The sequence below is a fragment of the Melozone crissalis genome, unplaced genomic scaffold (assembly GCF_028551555.1).
Source record: "Melozone crissalis strain CALT ecotype California unplaced genomic scaffold, PUWL_Pcris_2 ptg000002l_1, whole genome shotgun sequence".
In the NCBI taxonomy this organism is placed as follows: Eukaryota; Metazoa; Chordata; class Aves; order Passeriformes; family Passerellidae; genus Melozone; species Melozone crissalis.
Genome location: NW_026535780.1, coordinates 18557841 through 18578819, shown reverse-complemented (window position 1 = coordinate 18578819; position 20979 = coordinate 18557841). Strand labels below are relative to the sequence as shown.

At 39.9% G+C, this 20979-nt stretch overlaps 1 protein-coding gene across 1 annotated transcript; it reads right to left on the bottom strand.

Annotated features, from left to right (window-relative positions):
- Positions 1 to 5990: 5990 nt before the first annotated feature.
- OSGIN2 (oxidative stress induced growth inhibitor family member 2) lies at positions 5991 to 20277 on the bottom strand. Its single transcript, XM_054293523.1, has 6 exons — positions 20153 to 20277; positions 17084 to 17238; positions 12331 to 12467; positions 10525 to 10716; positions 9768 to 9859; positions 5991 to 7798 (listed from the first exon to the last, which is right to left on the bottom strand). The coding sequence occupies exons 1-6, from the start codon at positions 20194 to 20196 to the stop codon at positions 6751 to 6753; spliced, it is 1668 nt and encodes a 555-aa protein (XP_054149498.1). The 5' UTR covers positions 20197 to 20277; the 3' UTR covers positions 5991 to 6750.
- Between the last annotated feature and the right edge of the window lie 702 nt (positions 20278 to 20979).

Here is a 20979-nt window from a genome sequence, read left to right as displayed (position 1 = left end):
TTATTAGCAAGGCTCTTAACATACAGTCTTGCATTCAGCAGGTTAGCTGATGAAAACAGTTTAAAGCAGATTGAATCACTCTAGGTACTGCTAAAACTGTGGATAGGTGCTGTATCCCTGCATAAAAACCTGTTTAATTTTCAGTTTACTTCACACCAATTTCAGCTGACTTCTCATTTTCTACATCAACTGAGGAAGCCACAGGTTTGGTTTTTTTTGGAGAAGACAACTGAGATATTCACACTGTTGAAGTGTGATTTCTGTTTCTGCCCATTCACATCTCTGAGTCTGTCCTTTTTTCTCCTTCCCTTAACTCCCCCGTCTTCCCCAGAATGGTGGCGGTTGTGCGTCAGGGCTGGCCTCTTTGTCATTCCATTCCTATATGTGGAAACTGGGTTTGCAGTCAGCTTGAGCTCCTCCATCCAGCCACCTCCCCATCACCTTCCTCTGAAATGCCAAGTCCCTTCCTTGCCTTCATTCCTGATGTGTGATAGGCTCTATTCCACATTAAATCCTGAGACAGCAGCTGAAGCTTCTACTGTAGACCTACCTCTAACCCACTCCCCATCTTGCTCCAGCCCATGTTATACAAATGATTTCTCAGTCCATACTTTTCCTGTCTCTCCCATAAAACTGGAGGGAGTCTTGCACCCTCTTCTCTTGCTCTTTTCCCTTTCTTGAATCAATCCTCAGCCACATTTGGCCACATCTGGTTTGACTCACAAATTCCCAAACTGATTTTTGCTTGATTTTCAAATTCCAATTGTGTTGATGTTCTGGTATCTCCTTAGAATTCAAGACAAATGTGCCCAAAAAATTAACCCTCTCTCTTCCTTACCATTAATCCTTCCTCTTCCTCTTGCAATCTTTGATTGCCATCATCATCACATTCCACACAGTGACATAGTTACAAAAATACTACACAACATCAGATATCCCTGACTAGCAACTCTCTCAACCACTTGCTTTAGCGCTCTGCCCCTACTGCTCTGCTGCAGCTTTTACTACTGCAATCTGTCAGTCATTGGTTTCAGTACCAGATCCATGCAAAACACTTCTCCCTCATTCTGAACACTGCAGCTCTCTGACTGCTTTCTCCTCTGCAGTTTGATCCTTCGTTTGACTTGAGTTCCTTACTTCTCAAAATCAAAATAACTGACTTCTAGGTGACACTGTTTTTTGTCTGTAGTCAGTTTTCACAAATTAAGATAAAACAAGCCTAGCATGCAAACCACAGGACTATTTATCATCAAAAGAGAGGTTTTGCTCACAAGTTGCTTACAGAAAATGTTCTGTATGTGTTTATATTACTCATCATAAAAATAAGTATGATGCAAGCATACTCCAGCAAAAGATGAAAACTGGCACTGCCACACACAAAGAAATTATATTTACACATATCTCCAAGTCCAGGTGCATTGTGTGTGAGCAAACATAGGTAGATGAATACAGTCCTTTATGTAATTTCAAATTGGAATTCCAGCATACAACCAGCATAGCAGGTCTAACAGAAATGGCCAAGGTCAGAATATTGACTGAGTAAATTGTGCCAGGGAGATGTAAGGTAGCAGGACCAGTTCTCAAACAATAGCTCACTGTCCACACAGCAGCTGGTCCTAGCATCCAAACCAATGAAAAATACTCGTTTTCCTAGTTAAAGGACAACCTAAAAAATGCCAGGATTCTATAGGATTTTGTGAATACATAGCAAACCTAGTTGTTAATTTTCTTTATGCTGGCATGTAAGTCTAGAGAGGGTATCTAGGGACAGTTTATTGAAGCATCCCCTGTAGTGATCTGCCAGTGATCTCAGAATAAAGAGAGGAAGGAGGAAGGTGCAAATTAGTTACTTAGTCTTCAGAACAAGTTGTTGCCTGGTTTTGATGACTACTACTTACACCTAGGTTTTAAGAGTTGGTTTATGATGCCCTGAAAGTACAAAATTATCAGTTAGAAAATTACCTAACATGCAGACAGGTATAATATGAACCCAAGTTCAAGGTATGTTTGAGCTGAAATGTTCTCGTATCTGTAGACAAAACCATCTTTAAAATAGCAATTAGAATCACTACAGCTACTAAATAACACTAGAAATGCTTTTCCCCTTGCCTATAATCCTTGTTCCTTAGACCAAATTCATCCTTGACCACACAATTCTCCATGTAATTCAAGCTTCAAAAATAAATTAAAATGAAACTCCCAGCATGCCATATTCCCAAAAATACACTCTGTTTCAGAAAAAGAGCTATTTATAATTCCTTACTTCAGGTTTGTACCCCCAATGCCCCTAATGTCACCAAAGCCTTTCTTTTTCTGTCAAAGATGCTTCAATTTCCATTCTTTCTGCTGAGTAAAATCAACTGTTATTTCAAACAACACTTTTCTTTCAGGTTGGGCAAGGAGAAATGGGGAAAATATTTATACAAGCTCTCACATCTATTGAATGCTCCTGGCTTGCTCTCACTCTAAAATAAGAACTGAAAAATTATGACAGAACATTGTTATTGTAACGTTCTAATAGATTATCTAAATTAAGATGTAACAGTATAAACCTTTTGGCATTTTTGGTTCCCTAACTTACTCAAAATCAAATCATTACTATATTGACAGTAATAAAATCAGCTGCCTTTAAAGCATATGTGTGCTACCTCTTCCTGTTTAGAAATGTCTGGGAGCACTGTCAGGATCCTGCTATTACAAAATATACTTGCTTGCTTCTCAGAAGTAGAAAATATGGTAGCAGAGTAACACAGCCTGATCTCTTGGCACCCCACGTCGCTGATCCGGTCCTACAGCTTTGTCAGCAAAGACAATTTCTCACACACATGCGTTACAAATCCCAGGCTGGGTGTTGGAGGAACAGCTCCTGTGCAGAGCTCTTGTCACAGCCCCACATCTCCCCCAGGAGGGGGGACACCCCCATTGGCACTTCAGCACCTGTACGCCTGCACTTCATACTGCACATGTTCCTCACTGCTTTCCTCCCATCACCCCTCACTCGGCATCACTTGTCAGCTGTGAAGACTCACTAGAAGTTTGCAAATTTTACTCCCTTTCATTCTCTTTTAAGATTTGTCCTAAAAATGGCACTTCCTTTCAACTGGGTATGCAGGTCAGGCCTCTCTCAAAGTTGAGGTTTTAGTTTGATTTCCTCCAGCTTTGAGTAAATACTCTGAACTTCTGGCTCTAGCTTTCTTTTCAGTTCTTGAGTTGTGAGAGAAAGCTATAGCCACCTTCTTCTACAAAATGAGTATTTTTCATTATGCAAACATCACTCTATGAAATTATTAAAAAGAAGTTGCCTACATCCACCAGGCCAGAAGTAAAATACAAGAATCCCCCAAGTGCTGAGGACAAGGGACCTGGAGGTGTGGGATACACTTTGGTGTCCCTTTCTTAGTGCACAACCACTGGGGAGCCATACTCTTTTCATGCAGTCACTGGCAAGCTCAGGCTTCTAGTCCAAGAAAGCACTTTCCTGAGAGAGAGAAGAATCCAGTGGTGTTGTCACCACTCTCTCTGGATTACTTGCAGAAAGGATTGCTGTGTTTACTCACTTGGGTGAAACTTAGGCTTACTCCTGTGTGGAAAAAATATTAAGTACAATTCAGTCAGAAGAAGTACTGGAAAGAGTCAGTTTGTTAGCAAAATCTAGTAGGAGAAATCTTACTCCCAGTTCAGCATCTGGACACTTGAAATAATTTAACTAGAAGACACATTCACAGCATTAAGAACCAAATCCAAATGTAAAAGCTGTTTTTCCACTACCCTATTAGAAAATACACAGTAAGGGTTAACACAGCTTTAAAAATTTTGTAAATCCAAATTAACTTACTTCAGCTAAAAATTATGTTCTTCCTGTCTGCATTTTCATGATAAATCTTAAGTACAAAGTACCCTTTTAAAATACACAATGTTTAAAAGTTTATTGTTCTCAATGAAAGAAGAGCTGAAAGAAACAGTCTTCCTTCTGTAAATTATTATATTACACAAGAAATTCAAATGTTTGGGCTTTTTTTAATCTGAGAAACAAGGTGTTTCCCCGAAAGACAATTATTCAGTGCCAACATCTAATTCACAATAAATGCAGTAGGTAAAACTATCTTAAGGTAAAGCCTGAACTTCTCTATCACCTACTTCCTCAAAATACTAAACAGGAGAGAAACAGAAATTTCTCTCAAAATCAGAAAAGCAAAAATCAAAAAGTCTAGCTACAACTTGAAATCTAGCAATTCCTAGAAGACACAAGATGATCTTTAAGCAAACTTTGGTTGAAAAAAGTATTTTTACACTGGCTTAATAAACATGACCCACTGAGTTTTCTCTGCCCAACTAGGGGGTCTCACAGGCAACTTTTTATCTCAAAAATACTGGCATGATTAATGGGGGAAAAAAAGCAGTTAAACCTCAAGGTGCTGTAAGACTGCAGTGAAAGATACTTGAGTAAGAATAGGTCAAAGATCTCTGCTACAAAATTGTCACTACAACGCACAACTTGTGAGTAGCTGCAGCAGCTGAAGCTCAAAAAGGGCTGAAGGTTTTTTCCCCATTTTGCAAAATAACTGCTAAGTAAATCTCTTTTTTTGCTGGCATTTTAAATGTCTCCTGTGATTTATGAAAAAGCAGTAACATGCCATGTGTTGTATTTAGACATTAATATTGACACAAAACTGCAGGAATTTAGTCACAGTGCAAATGTATTCCCAATACCTAAACTGCAATAAAATTCTATCATCAAGTATTTAGCACTTATAACAGTTAAAATTATTAGGTATCACAGCTTTAGAATTGGTTTCTATATACAGAGTTTCTTCCAGAGAAGGCAAATTGTAGAATTGCAATTAAAATATCAAGAAAACAAGCTTAGACTTTAGTGGAATTAAAATCAGCTCAATATCAGTATAAAAAAGTACCTTAACTAGTACTGACAATGCATGGCTAAAGCCAACCATGTGGGCAATGCAGAAATTGATAGAAAAGCTCCTCTGTTTGTGTTTATGCTGTTCAGTGGCTCTAGACTAAAATTTATTATTATTAGTAGCATAATTTAATAAATTATTTTGGACTTCCACTGAAAATATTAACTTTAATCCTTGCATCCTTTACCTTTTCAACTTCTATGTCCAAATCCTGAGTAACTTACTCAGATGCATAAAGATCTGCAGTAGCCAAAGAACCCTGTAATTCAGTAGGCACAAAAACCAGGCATTTATTGAATATAGCTATCTACCATTTATGAAAGTTAAGGCAGTTGGGAAACCAGCAACCACTAGCAGTTTCACAAAGCCTAACTTCCTTTTTAAAATCTGCTGAAGTTCAATATGGAGACTTTTAATCACGCAAACAGAATACTTGAAACTAACACGACATTCTTTTACAAAAAAAAAAACCCAAACAGAAAAATAACACCTTTTCCATCATATTGGACACGAATGAAAACATTTGGTAAAGAAACATTCAAGACCAATCACTTTTGTCTATTGAGAGTTCTGGGAATTCACTTTCCTAACTTAACCTCCTCACAGTAAATAACCTCATGACAGTAAATATGAGTGTGTTTAGTTGAACTAACTACTGTAAAACCCAGCAAATGATATCTAGGTCTTACATTATGGAGCGGAAAGATGAAACTTGCATTCAGAGGTAGGTACAAGTTAAGTCTTTGTCTTTCATTAAAAGCTTTAAGATTTAAAGGAACTATTGCATGTTTGTTTTGAAATTGGTTTGTTTTTTTAGGTGACTGTAAGATATAAGCCTTTCTTAAGTTTCAAAAACTTCAGGCTAAAATATTTTACTATCATGTGCTGCTCTAGAAAAAAAAAACAGAACCCATTTTTGGTCAAATGACAGAGTATCTATCACCCACCCCACCTTCATCAGCAAAGTGATCCCATTAAGTCTTCTTGATCTTGGAAGCAAAAACCCCTTCATTTTCTCATGTACCTAATTTTTCAGTAGTACACTAGATATTCATGATATTGACACTGTAATAAGAGCACTTACATCAGTACTTTATTGTTTATGTTAATGCGTATTCTCAGAAATGTACATGTCACTGTAGGGAAACATCTCATGTTAGTCTGTGCACTCACCCAAGTCGAGGCATAGTGTGAAGAAACATTAATGGATTGTGTCAAATCATTAAAGATTAAATGGGAATGCTTATTATTTTATTCCAATTACCAGGACAATTTAAAACTGTTGAGGAATACTTCTTGCTTACAGAAGTCCTTCTTACAGTAGAAACCATTTTACTAAGTGCTCATTCCAAGTATTACTGTGGCAAATAAATAAAATCCTTGTTTCAAGCAGAAGGCTCCAAATTTGCTTTGGGACAAAGAATCACTTTGTACAAACAAGCTTTCTGCTTTTAAAAGTTATTTCAATTGCATGGTAAGAGCATTCTTGTCACATTTGACACTAAAATGTAAAATCACTCTGGTAGGCATTGCCTTTCACAAACGAAGTCTGCTCTTGTAGTTGAGCAAGAGATGACAGACAGGCAGGCCAATACAAGTTAGTCTCATTTTCTGTTTATCTGGAAGCAGTTCCAGTTGAGATCAGTTGAAATAGCAGATCAATTTTTTGTATTTTTAAAGAGTGAAGTATTGTAATATCCTTTACCAAGCAATACAAGCGCAGGTTACTTGTACACAACAGAAATGTGACTGCTATCAACTTTTGCTGCCAGTGAGTTTTCTGTTAAGACTACATCTGTAATCCCGGATGTGAGAGTTTCTAATGTCTTGTTTATGGTACCCCCTCACCTCCTCCATCCCCACTTTCAATCAATTCATGTTTCTTCTTCTGCCTTATTGCCAAGCATCGTGCAATGCCCAGTGCACCTCCTTTTAAAAACCGTACAAAGTTGTCTCCCACCAGAGGCCCTAAAGCAAAGAGGTTGGCTTCTTTAGTGCACTCGTACGTGTACGGATCAATCTCTATAGGATTCCCCTTGCATGTGATGGGCTGATTAGAGTGATGACCTATGCTATGTCCTTGGTCCTTTAAAAAGAAAAGATTTGGGTGAGAACCTATCAGAACTAAGGCTACAGAAAACTTCAAAATTTTCTTCAGTCCGGAGGCACTCTGAAGAACACATTTCATCTCAGGCTTGAAGGAAAGTACATTGTGTTCAGGGAAACTAGTGTAAGCAGAATGTTGGTTAGAGTCCACGGTATGGGACTGAGTACACATCATGTGATAGACCTTATGGTATTCAGGGTAAAGCTTTTTAGGTAACTGTTTGAAAATCAGGCTTGTATCGGTAACTCTTCTACGAAACACATGGACTACGGGGATGTTGTTGTTATAGGCACACAGCACTGCATCAGCTGCTGTTAGTCCAGCACCCACAATCAACACTGGGTCTGCCTTCCCACGTAACTTTCCTTTGCTGATTGCGGCTCCGAAGTCAGACATGGAATGGAGGACAAAAGGAAAGTCTTCTCCTTCAACTTGCAGTCGGCCAGGAGAATCAAAGGTTCCAGTTGCAAGAGCCACATTCTCAGCAAAGAGGCAGAAGGGCACATGAGAGCCATCTGTTGCTCGCTGATAACCTCTGACTTCCCAGTTTCTCTTAACAAGTGATTTCTGTCCATCTTCCATTTCCAAATGCTGTGTTGAAATATCTTCATTTTGGTGACTCCTACCTTCATCATCCTTTTCTCGGTAAAGTCTGGACACTGATGTTATATAAACATTGTCTCTGAAATTCTTTTGGAGGCCCATGACTTTAACATAGTGTTTATAATAACAAGCTATTTCCTCTGGCATTACTCGATCAGTCTTTATATTTCTGAAAGAAAATTGAATGGTTCTGGTTAATAAATAGACCTTATTGGAAATTTGAATATCAGATATGATACACCACATGACAGGTCAAGTTTATGAGGACTGAATCTGCTCAGTGTAAATGACACTGAGTTCAGCATCTTTAAAGGCATTTGACTTATTTGTTCTCTTGTTTCCTGATACACAAGACCAGCTAACTTTTTAAATACAGTTTTAAGTGCTTATACAACATAAATTGCTATGGTGATTAAGAAATTAGGTGTAACAAAGCTCTGGAATATCATAGCAGCTCCATATGGAAGTGTTTTACAAAGTTTACCATCACAACTATCAACAATACAGTAGTGGCTAAACTTGCACCCCATTAGAATACACTTACTAACGATCTAAATAATTAAATGTCATAGTTAAGTGCTAATTTTGAAACTCTAGCTTCAATATGTTACTGGAACCAAGCAGTCATTATACTTTACAAAAGACCTCTCCCTTGGGTATGGTTAAATTCACTAAGTATCAAATGAAGTAGTTCCATGTCACATGAATGAGCAAAGCAAACATGACACAGAGCGTTAATGCAACTATGTAAACAGGATTGTAAGGTTCAAGTGTTCAATAAAAACCATTTATGCACTGCAACCCTGCTATTACATCTGTGCTTTTCTCGTGATTATTGCAGTCTCATTTATAAGAAAAATAGCTGATAGTGAAATTATTTGGAACAGTTGCATGAATTTTGCTGCTTCGTTAGAAGTAAGCTCTAGGAAAAGGGCAAAACAAACTGTAGTGAACATCAGGATTGCCACTAAATTACACTTAAAATCATATTTACAAGTAATCAGGCTACTCATTTTCTTGGACTAACAATATAATAGCACATGTTCTTTTAAATGTTCAGGTTACTACTCTGGAAATCCTCATGAGATATTTATAGGAAGAGAATAATGTGACAGTGTGACACCTCTTGCAAGGAAACTTAGGAAACTATTCTACATAACTAGAATTTTACATCATCATCAATCCTTTTAAATAAGCTTGTTTAATTGTAGTATAACAGGTCAGCATTCCTGGTTTTAGCATTGTTGAAAACTATAATACATAGCTTCAGATAATAAGCAGCTTATGGGATTTCAGTTAGGCAAGGAGGCAAGATTGCTGTGGTTATCTAAGAAAAGGATTAAAGAACAAAGCTACAGTTTCCTCACTTCAAGGGTTGTCCTGAAATGAGTAACAGTCTGCCCCTAAAGACATATGCTCAAGTAACTGTGCTTCTTCTTTTCCCATACATGGTACAAAACCAACTTCCTTTAATTCTGCTAGAACAAAGTAAAAAAAATTAAAATTTTAGAAAAAGCTCATGTAGAGTGTTCCTAGGTTCATCTGCTGACACAGACCTTTACAAACTGAAGTAAAACCAGTGAGCTTGCATAAGATTAACTCTTCTTCTCAAGTTTTTTCAAGAAACTTATTGCTACAAATTAACACAGAAACACTGAATTATTCTCTTAAAATTAAAATTTATAGATTTCAGATGCTGCAGCTTTGCTTGTAAAAGCAAGTGCTGAAATATGTAACTTCCTGAATTGCAAGAAAGCTGGTGTGCGCAGCAACTTCAGCTGCATTGGTGTTGAAAGAGGAACTTGCAATACCTCCTTCAGTGGATACGAAATTCCTTCCTCCATCTTCCCTCACCTCTGATCAGAACTGCTTTCAGCCAGTGCCTCTTTCTGAAATGCTGCTGGAACACACTGCTGCCTGTAGTTTGCTTTCAGTGCACTCACCAGCAACTATTCTGCCTGACCATTGTCCATTTTATTTGCATCAGAATACACACAGCAGAAGAATTTCCAGTGCCATCAAACAATTTAATAAACTAAACAAGAAGCCCTCCTGTGAACAGTGAAGCCTCAATATTTTCCAGTTATCTGGATTTTATGGCCATTAGGATTCCCAAGTAGATTCTGCAGTATCTTTACCTGCGTTTGCTAGCTGCCCACTCCTTAAAGCTGAGGCCAGGCAATTCCATCCAGTCTCCAAAACTGATGGTTAGCATAGAGCCCTCCATGGACTATGGAGAAAAATGAAGATGCATGATCAGACACATTTCAAATTTAAATCTCAATTCAAATGTAAAATGTAAATTAAAAAAAAAAAACCAAATGTAAAAAGCGGTGAAGCTCTTCTCATTGTACTCATTTAGAGCAACAAAATACCAGAATACAACATAAAACCAGGACATTAAATGAAGAACTGAAGAACCATTTCTGTGTTACACTTAGATAATAAGCAACCACATGAGCTAATAAAGGTGATGAGAGAGCATGTGAAAGGAAAACTAAAACCAAGTTATCTGAAATGCAAAAGAGGAAGGAAACACAAAAATGTCAAAGCAGCATCATATAAAGACACCAAATTTAAGATTGTGTATAAAAGCACCTGGAAACAATGCAGACAAAAAAAATTATAGAAAATACTCAACATTATAATACATTAAATGTGAACTAACAAAAAACCTGGTAATATAAGACAGCACTCACGGTCACAAACACCCAAGTAAAGGGCAACTTCTTCCTTCCTTTCTCATATCCCCCACTTACCTGGGCTTTGCTAAGGAGCAGCTGAAACTGCAACTGGCTCTACCATTTAAGACAGCTCTAGAGTAAGGCAGTAAGAAAGATCCCAAACCACAGAGTTATCAAGTTACTCTAGGAGTGAGATGAAACTTTTACTCACATGCCAGGCCCCTCCAGGTGGTCCTTTTCCAAGCACTATGTGGGGAATGTAATGATGCTGTTCCAACTTCCAGTGCAGAACAGGCGGGTAGTCATAGCCGAAGTCAGCGTCCGGGTGAAGCAAGGTATCAAAAAGCACTGCAACTGGGTTTGAGGAGCGTCCTTCCAGCCCTTCTGACAGGTACTCCAGATCCTGAAGGATGACAAATTTTAAACTTTTCATGTTCATCATGCTACTCTGATGTGCAGAAGTTGAATTGCAACAGAAAACACAACTCAAATTGCATTTCAGGTAAAGGTTATTTAATGTAGAGATTCAATCAAAACACTTTTCAGAAATAACTGCTATGATTCAGTTCTTTGTAACTCTGAAGAGTACATCTCACTCATTTTAAAATTACATGTTAATAACAGTAATTCTGGGACAAGTCAGTATTTGCAGAACAAAGAAGTATGTGGACAAACAGAGATCAGAGCAACTTAGTAACATCTATATTTATATACAACAGACTTCTTTTAACAAAGGACTGCTAATATTTCTAAAAGTCCCATTTTGATAAAGCAAAATTGGAATCTAAAAACATTAAGCTTTAAACATCAAGTAGAAAAGGCTCTTTTGACAGCTCTTAGCTTGTTCCAAACTAACTGTATTATATCTTAAAATAATGAAGATAAAATTACCATTATTTTTAAAAAGTAAAACTAGGATTATTTTACACACCAGTTAACATTGAGAAAAATTTCTAGAACTTTGTAAAGTTCACATTTCAGATCTATTAACCAGTCTTGTTCTAATAATTGCAAAAATTATACAATGGGAAATATTTAAAGATAAAATAGAGATTTGAAGAAAGAACTGGACATAAGACCAATTTTTGCCAACAAAGTCAGTACAGCTTAGCCTCCTAATTAGTCAAAATATTGGGGGGTTGGGAGAAGATGAAGTACATGAAACATCTGTAGCCAAAACTTAGGCAACTTACTCTCCTGCAAAAGAAAAAGCCCTTGAGACCTAGGGTAAACATCACATGCAAATAGCACAGCACTGAAACAAAAATGCCCTCCAAAATCCAAAGCCAAGCAAACTCCTATTTACTCTCTACAAATAAAAATCCATGTTTGTATTTCAAATAAATTAGTCACAAAGGCAACACAGTGATAACATTGTCAGTAATCCATCAGGAGTACAATGAGGTGAGTGGAAAACAGTGTTAAGATGGCAAACCAATGGACAAGTGGAAAGAAAAATGCTGGGGAAGATTTAACTAATCAAATCAGACAGAAAAATAGGACATTTACATGGGTAACAACAAAAATTCAAGAGCAACTGTCAATACAACACAAACACTGAAAGATGTATACTGTTCCAAAAAGAAAAATGGATTGTGTTTATAGAGGACATATGTGCCCAATACAACTAAAAATGAAATCTTAGTAAGAATTGTCGTATTTAAGAATATTTTAACTTGAACTACATGTAGTTTATGTATGTTAGTAGCTCGTGTTCCTTGGTGATAGTGCCCAAACATCCCAGGACATGACAACTGGAATTCCTGCATCAGCCACAGACCAAGTCACACTTTAGACACTCCTGGCAAGAAGTAAGAACACAACAAAAAGCAGTAAAACCAAAAGACACCACACACTAAAAGCCTTCAAGAGCCACAAACAACACTACACAGCCCAGGTTTGGATCTGATGGCCATGAGTTGACTCTATTTAAATTAACAGAATAACAAAATAACTTATTAATGCACTATTGCTTGCAGTAGGAAAAGAGCTAGACAAGAATGCAACCAAAGCTTACTTGATCAACAATGGAAAGATGTCGAGCTTCTTCTAACTTTGTATGTAGAATGGGGTTTGGGTGTATAGCTTCAGGAGACAAATATGGCCTGTATCCAGAGAGCAGGTAAGAAAGGCAAATTCCTGAAGGTCCATTTCCTATTAAAGAAAAAATTTACTGCTTTAGTAAAAATGTTTATAATCTACAGTTTGTTAATCACTAAATATACAGCAACAAAACAATACTGAAGTAGTATAATGCCAGACTGTCTTGATTTCAAAGCAGCTTATAAACTTCACAGTAAAACAGAGCTTTTTATAGGACCATCCTCCAAATACACAGAGCAAAGTTTTTTTCAGTTAAAGAGAAACAAATGTGTGACTTTTACACCAGGAAGCAAAATGCATATAAAGAAATTCCCTAATTTACTATGTCAAACTCACTACTGTGTGAAAATGGTCTGTCAGTCACAGTGATAGCTGAATATTACTGTCATCTTACAACTTTGCATTCCCACAGGCACTGTACAACAGAGAGCAGAAAGACAATCTGCTGAAGAGATTATATTCTCTTCAGGTCTGTCCATAAAATAAAGGGAAGACAAGCAGAAAGCTTAAGACTGAAAGTCAGAATAGAAGTTACAGACACTTGCAAAATAGCAACATAAAAGCTAAGTGACCACAGGCCTCCTGTGGGTAAGTGGTAGAGAACATGAAATTCATGTAAGTCTGCATTCATTGTTCAGGAAGAGTATCAAGTCAAACACCTTTACCAGCTTTGTAGCATTTTCAATTTTAATAGACAATTATTTTAAAAATGTTATTAAAAGTATGAGATAGATGGGACCAAAACATTATCATAAGGTAAACATTTCTATTTATTTGACAATATTAAACAAAGTAGGGGACCATATTTATCACATGCAAATACAGAAGTAACATTCATGTTGCAAAGTCAGACATCAAAAGTTACAGAAAGTGAAATCTGAAAAGTATGTGCTATGATACAAAATTTGAATATGTGGTATGTGTTGTTATTTCTATAGCTTCTCTTACTCATTAACTGAATGAAAAGCACAGTGTTCTCCTAATGAGCCACTTGTCAGTACCTTGTCTTTGTTCGGACACATGGTATTTAGCACACACTGCAAATTCTGGGTTTAAGTTACTAATTCATTCATACTTTAATATAGCAGGCATTGTTCAATATTTATTCTTACTTCATCTCTTGATGTCAAGAATTCACAGGTCATTTACTCTTCCCCATCACCTTTGCACACACAATTTTAACAATCCCATTTCTCCAATGCCTGTCTCCTCTCCCTTTCCTGATTCCTCAGTCCTAAATCCTCCATTACTTCGCTGAGGCCCTGCTCGTTCCCAGCTTCTTCATACACTGGATCTCTTTTTCCTCTTTCACCAGGCTGTACTCCCCTGGTCCCCAGTGGCAGAATATCCCATACTTTATTACAATGCTGTGCATAGACTGGTCACAGCCACAGGCTACAGGAAATCATCTAAAGAATCTAAAGACAGTGAAAAACTTCTTCCTTACTCTCACACTGTTCTGCCCTCCCACAAACAGATCAACATAAGACAGCTGCATGTGATTCAGTCCAGGAATTTAAAGCTTAAAGAAGATTCAAACACCTACTGTCACTCATTTGCCATGAGATAGATGTAAGAGAGAACTGTAGCAATATAGAAAAAGAGAAATCCATAACAAAAATCCATAGAAAATTTCTGTTTCCATAACAGAAATCCATAGAAAAATCCATAACAAAATCAAATGAATTGATGAAAACACTTTAATCAAAGTGGTTCACAAGCATTTCAATGATTGAGTAAATTCTTAACTGTTTTTAGAATTATAACTTGAATGCAGTAAAGATTTTTTTAATGTTTTTACAATTGCACAGCTAGCTTTATTTTCCCACTGGGATATAAAAAAAGCTCATCCACAACGGAAAGAGGAAAATGTGTGCCATAGCCAAAGATGCCATGCTAAAGAGCATTCCTACTGGATAAGGCTACAAGAAGGAAATGGTTAACAAATGTCACCCAAACAAAGACTGGCAAGGCCCAAAGAAATTACTGAGGATGGGATGGATGGGTTATGTCTAGGGCTTAAAGGGATCACTTCACAAGGATCCATCCTCACACCACTGCCAAGTTCAACCAGCCTCACTTCTCTCTGAATGGAAATTTGTTGAGATCAAGTCCAGCAGTGTGCCCTGAGGGCCAAGGGCATCCTGGCCTGTATCAGGAGCAGTGTGGCCGGCAGGAGCAGAGCGGTCATTCTTCCCCTGTACTGGCACTGGTGGGGCTGCACCTTGAGTGCTGTGTCCAGCTCTGGGCCCTCAGTTTGGAAGGATGTTGAGACACTTGAGCGTGTCCAGAGAACAGCAATGAGGCTGGTGAGGGGCTGGGAACACAAACCCTGTGAGGAACGACTGAGGGGGCTGGGGGTGTTTAGCCTGGAGAAAAGGAGACTCAGAGGTGACCTTATCACTCTCTACAACTGCCTGAAAGGTGGCTGTAGTCAGGTGGGGATTGGTCTGTTTCACCAGGCAGAACCAGAGGACACAGTCTAAAGCTGCACCAAGGGAAATTTATGTTGGATATTAGGGAAAAGTGATATCATGGAAACAGTGATAAAGTACTGGGATGGCCAGCCCAGGGAGGTGTTGGAGTCACCATCCCTGGATGTGCTTAATAAAAGACTGGATGTGGCACTCAGTGCCATGATTCAGTTGAGGTGTTGGGGCATGGGTTGGACTCAATGATCTGGAAGGTCTCTTCCAAACTAGTCACTCTGTGATGTTAAGGTGAATTACTGTCACTGAGTTCCCTGAACTTTTCTGGGACCATCCAGAGAGCTGATCCAAACCCAGTTCCTATTCTTTAAGCAGACTGAATCCAAGGGAAAGGAAATCCCTTGAGGATATGCTGTTAAGAACACACAGAATGAATGTTCAGCTGCAAGGTCGGCAATTAGACTTGCTATGGTTTTCTCAGAAATTCTTGGGAAAAAGAGAAAAAAATCTTCTTGAAATGACAAATTTTATTATTATTTACACATGGTGTCTCTGATAAGACCTCTGACTGCAATCAGGAGATACTACTATTACACAAACTTTAGTTGTACAACAATATAATCAGAAACCTCATGGCCCTGTTCATTTAAGAAGTAGTTAGAACTTTGTTTGAATATCAGCAAAATCTTCTCTTGACCAACAGCACACAATCACCTTTACACTATGTGTCTAAATTTAAAGCAAATATTCAACTTCAGGTATCATAACAGCCTTGTTATTTGGCTAGGAAGTGACAACATTCCACATAGTTATGATCAGAACTGGCGCAAAAGATGAAAATGTTTAGCACAGAACACGTTCTAAACTTAAGAGTTTCAGCATGAAATTGCACAGAAGTTATTAAGTCAATAGAGTGTGGTCATACATGGGGGGGCAGGGGGGATGACAACTATTTTCATACTCCTCTACTACATTATCAAATCATTTGAGATCCCTTTGAAGGCTTCAGTGATTATAGGCTGTCAGTGGAGAAGATCAGCTTGCAAGGTATCTCAAATATATCTGTGAGGAAGCATTTGGATGATGGAGAAGTGGTCAAGGCAGCTGTGTTTGGTGTCAGCACTTAGAAAGGTGCTCTAGACAAACCAAGTATTGAGCACAGGTATTTGCATAATGTTTATTTGCAAAACTAAACAGTGGAAACTGAATTATAAACCACATGACAAACCTATATTAAGGCTGACAAAATGCCAGGACACCGTTCTCTTCAACTGTCATGCAGAATTCATCAAGTCATTCACGTCTGTCACACACACCCCAGTCTGCTCCATGAGTCCTATTTTAAGCTATCATAAAGAGAGATTTGAGAACAGGCACTGTGCAAACAGGAGTCTTTGAATTTGTGGAGACACTGTGAACACAATTATATTGCAACATCAATCTCCAACATCTTTGCTTCTTTACAGGTAGGTACTTGCTCTAGTCCCAACAGCTTTGGACTAGATTATTGAAAACCTTCTTTACTTCAAATCTTTTCTTTATCTGCTCATGAAGTCATGGCAAGAATGAGCTGGTGACCAGCTGTTGTTGAAAAACCTTGGCCCAATACACATTACGCTGGCACTCCCAATTAAGTCGTGTACCTATGGAGCCTCCTCCCTCTGTTACCCTGTCATTTTAAAAGTACAAGCCCTTAAGTGTAATCAAGACTACAATTTATTATTTTAAACTAGCTGAATTGAGCTGGATTCATTTTGGAAAAGATAGGAGAATATTTAGATATTAGTGATTGATGCAACAAAGAAAAAGGCAAACAATGAGAGGTTAGCACCTAACCAACACAGAGCACACATTACGTTTTTCACTCTTCCACATGACCCCACAGATTTCTACTGGTGTACCATTGACAACCTCCATGCATACAGAAATAGACACATCACATTAATCAAAACCTATGTTATCAACACTAGAATCAATACAGTTCTTCTGTTAATACTCCCATATCCGCTGCTAAATAACACAGCTGATTTTTTCAAAGCACAATTCAAATTCAAATATACTCCAACAAGTCCCTTAACATAATATAATTCTACTGTTGTTAATTATAACAACTGTATTACTCTAATAAAGATCTTCACTGTAAGGGTTCTAAGCATTAGTTATTTATTGAGAAATTATTTCATGCAGCAGGTCGATAAAGGCAATGGCAGTGAATCTTCAAAAAGGGAAAAAACTCACCTATTATTACTACAGGCAGGGTAAGAAGGGAGTCCCCAGGCAGAACAGTTTCTTCAATTAAAGGCATTCTTTTAATCTTCCTCCCAAGGCTGTCACCAAAGTACTGAACAAAGGAATTCAAAAGCTGTCCTTCGGTTTCAGTGCCGCTGTAAGTTCTAATTAAGAAGGACAGATGGGAGAAAACTAAAATGAAATAGTGAACTGTTGGCAGAACAGTCTCTTCAAAAATAGTCACTTTTGATGTTTTGCTTTAAAAGCTACGAAACTGGTGAAATTGAGACCAAAACAGATATGTTTTACCCATTCTACACAATTTTACTCTTCAGCACAGCTTTTCTAACAGAAGATTTTTTAAAACTACTTACTCCTAGCAAGTCTACAGAAGGATAACAAAAAAGCACAGATGGCTCTGCAGAAGTGCAGATTTCTAATCTCAGTTTATACAAAGCCAAAGTATAGCCACAAGCATTATTTTGATCCCACACACAGTAGAACTCATTCCTCATTATCCTTATCAAATCAGGAGATACACACTGCCTAGCCAATTAACAACATTAAGGCCAGACAAAGCCTGAAGGAGCAGCATTCATATCCCTTCCTGCCGCCCGAGCAGCACACAGGACTTCACCTCAACAATTTCCATCCAGAGAGAAGTGAGGCTGGTTGAACTGGGCAGTGGTGTGAGGATGGATCCTTGCAAAGTGATCCCTTTAAGCCCTAGACATAACCCACCCTATCACCATTAAAAGTTTTTACAGAAGGAATTGCCATGTAGTCAGGTCAGCTCCTGCACAGCAGACTGCTTTCACCACTGGCCATTTTTCTAGATTTTTTAGTTCTTCCTCTGAAAAATACACTTAAGTTTCTCTTGTAACTCTTCACCATGTAGACATGCTTCTAGAATACAAAGACTTGTTTTATAACATTTTCTATTTAATGATTTAGGAGCCCTTTCTGAAACCTTTCCAGGTCATTGAAGCAGCACACAAACTATCAGTCTAGCTAGAAAGACAGAGTCAAATTAAAACAGTCTGTTACTGCAGTTATTTTGTCAAGTCTTTTGTAAAGTAAGGACAAAAAATTTTTAATCACAAATATCTGTATCAACAAGGGGATATTTTTAAGAAAAATTTCTAAAAAAATTTCTAAACATGGTAATTATCAATAATAAATAGAAGTACTCTTATCAATTTCCTAAGACTTTACATATCTTAAAGCTATTCTAGCATTTCAGCAATTATTTTCTACACAGGATCAAAACTGTAAGACGCTGATCCAATTCCCAGGGCCTTCACGAAGCCAGTGCCATGTACTGCCTCAACTCCCACAGCACCCAAGATTCTGTTTCAAAAGCCCTTCCTCGGTGGGGAAATCTGAAGTAAACTGGAGACAGAGCCGTGCAGTAACAACAGCAGTAGCACAATCTGTAACACATCCCTCTGATGGCACTGTTAAAAAGGGTGGGGAGGTATTCTGAGGTTCCATTTATTTTGGAAAGTACCTCATATCACTATTCCCTGCAGAACAACAGAAAAAAAAAAGCAAAAAAAAAGCAAATTACTTGCTTATTGTTTGATTACAGCTGCATATTAGCTCTTGCAGACACCTAACATCCAAACAGCATGAGTTGGATGAAGACAAGGAGTCAGACAGGGGCTATCTAATCATACTGATTTTTTCACCTCTGCTTTTAGAAAGGAGCAGGTAGACTGTTTTATTTTCCAGCCTTTGCTCAAAGTTGACAAGGTCAATACTACCTTATGTTTTGCAAAAGACAGGCTTAAGGGGAGCACGCATGCTTTAGTGTGGCTTCACTATACTTGCTGCGCTTGATGTATCATAAAACCGAAAGAAGCATTTCAAAACTTCTTTTAAGAGATGTATGCACAATGCTATAGGCTACAGAAGAATCTTTTAACAAAAAAAATGTTGCTTCTATGCAGCTTAGTTTATGACAAATTACCAAAATGGTGATTTTGCACAGGAACATCTGCACACAATGTGCAGTTTCTTGCAGTATCTTTGTACCGAATCCCTGCACAAAATGCAGTCCACACGAAGGAGTGTTGTCAGCAGCATGCTCTTCCTTTGCAAGAACATCATACCAGAACCTAGCAAGATCTGAAGTCAGGGGCCACCACCTTCCTAACCTTTGAGCAGCACTGAAAGCCACCAAGCACCAGCAGCTTTTATCTCGATAAAACTCACAGTAGACAGCTTTGCAGTGGTGGGAACTTGGCACAATCATCTACGGCTCTAGTCCTGCAGACATGCAAGCAGGCAAAAGATGAGTCAGTTCCAACACTAGAGCCTAATTTATCTTATACTGGTCACTCAAAGAACCTGGGGAATTACATTCTATCAATAGGCAGATTCTAAACATATACAAAAATGTGCCTTCACGGTTTTGCCTTTTTTTTTTTAACCCATTAAGAGAAAAAAATGCAACATACACATAACAGTTTTTCTCCCATTTGAAAAAGCTATTGATAATAATTTGTTAACAACTCGTAATTTGTTGCAGGTTATTAAAATAAATGGTACCTTTTCCAGGTAGCTGTTTTGAAAGATGCTAGAATTCACTGCATACTTTCAGGAAAAAAAGAAAAAAAAAAAAAAAAAGAAACGGACTGTGGTGGGCGGTTAACAGAAAACTCGTTATATAAAAGGAATCTGAATTTGGTCTCAACCTGACACTTCGAGAAGAGAATTCACCACTGCCAGACTGTTGGATTTCGTTCAGGTACGCGGGGGGAGCGGAGCCCCTGGGGGCCGGCATGCCGGGCGGTGCAGCGCTGCGAGCCCGGAGCGACACCGAGCATCAGCGGCCGCGGGCAGCCCCCGGCCCGGCTGCGCCTCGCCGCTGCCCAAGGTCACGGCGCGCCCGCCCCGGCCCCGCCGCCATCCCTTGCTCGGCGGGGCCGTGCGGGGCCGGCAGCGCCGCGCTCGCCGCCGCAGCCCCGCGGAGGCCGCAGCCCCGCCGGTGTCCCCGTCCTGCCCGCACCGCCGCCGCCCGCCGCCCCGCGGCCCGGCTCCGCGGCGCCCCACCGGCCCCCGCCGCCGCCTCACCTGAAGTGACCGGCCAGGGAGCAGCGGCAGCACCACACGGGCATGGGGAGCGCCGGCGGGGCCCAGCGATGAGGCTGCGGGGGGACACCGCGCACCGGCTCCCGCTCCGCCTCCTGCCGCCGCCACAGTGGGACCCGCACCGCGCGGTCCCTCCTCCTCCCCGCTCACATGCGGCACCGGGTCACACGCGGGAGGAGGAGCCGCCGCCAGCACCGGCAGGGAGGAGGGACGAGCGGGGTGAGCAGAAAGGAGGGGAGAGCGAGCGGAGGGGAGGGGAGTGGGGAGGAGAGTGCCGCTTCCCCCTGCCGCTTCCCCCTGCCGCCGCTGCCGCCGCTGCCGCGGCCCCGCTCCCGCAGGAGGATGCGGGCTGCGCTGCCTCCCCCGGGGAGGGCGGGCAGCCCCGGTCCGGCTCGGGCAGCCCCGGCCCGGCACGGGCGCAGCGTCGGCGGAAGGCGGCGCAGCGGAGCGAGGCGGCCCCGCGGCCCCGGGAGGGGGCTGCCGTTCCTGAGGGGACTCGCACCTTAGGGAGGGTCCCGGCCCGCAGCGTCCTGCTGTGCCCCATCGGGTTTCTCGAGAGACGCGCATGAAGGAGTTGACAGAAATCAAACAATTAAAAAATTTACGGTGCACCTTTTGACTAACAGCCACCTATTCGGGACAATATATGCTTCATATATGATCAGTTAATAGCTTCGAATGTGTCTTCTCATAAATATTTTGCAGGAGTGCTTATCTGCGGAGAAAGCATTCCTTTCCTAGTCACACCCATCTCAGTGACTGGGGTTGGCAGGAGCTCAGGAGGTCTTACAGGCCGACCCCTGCCCAGG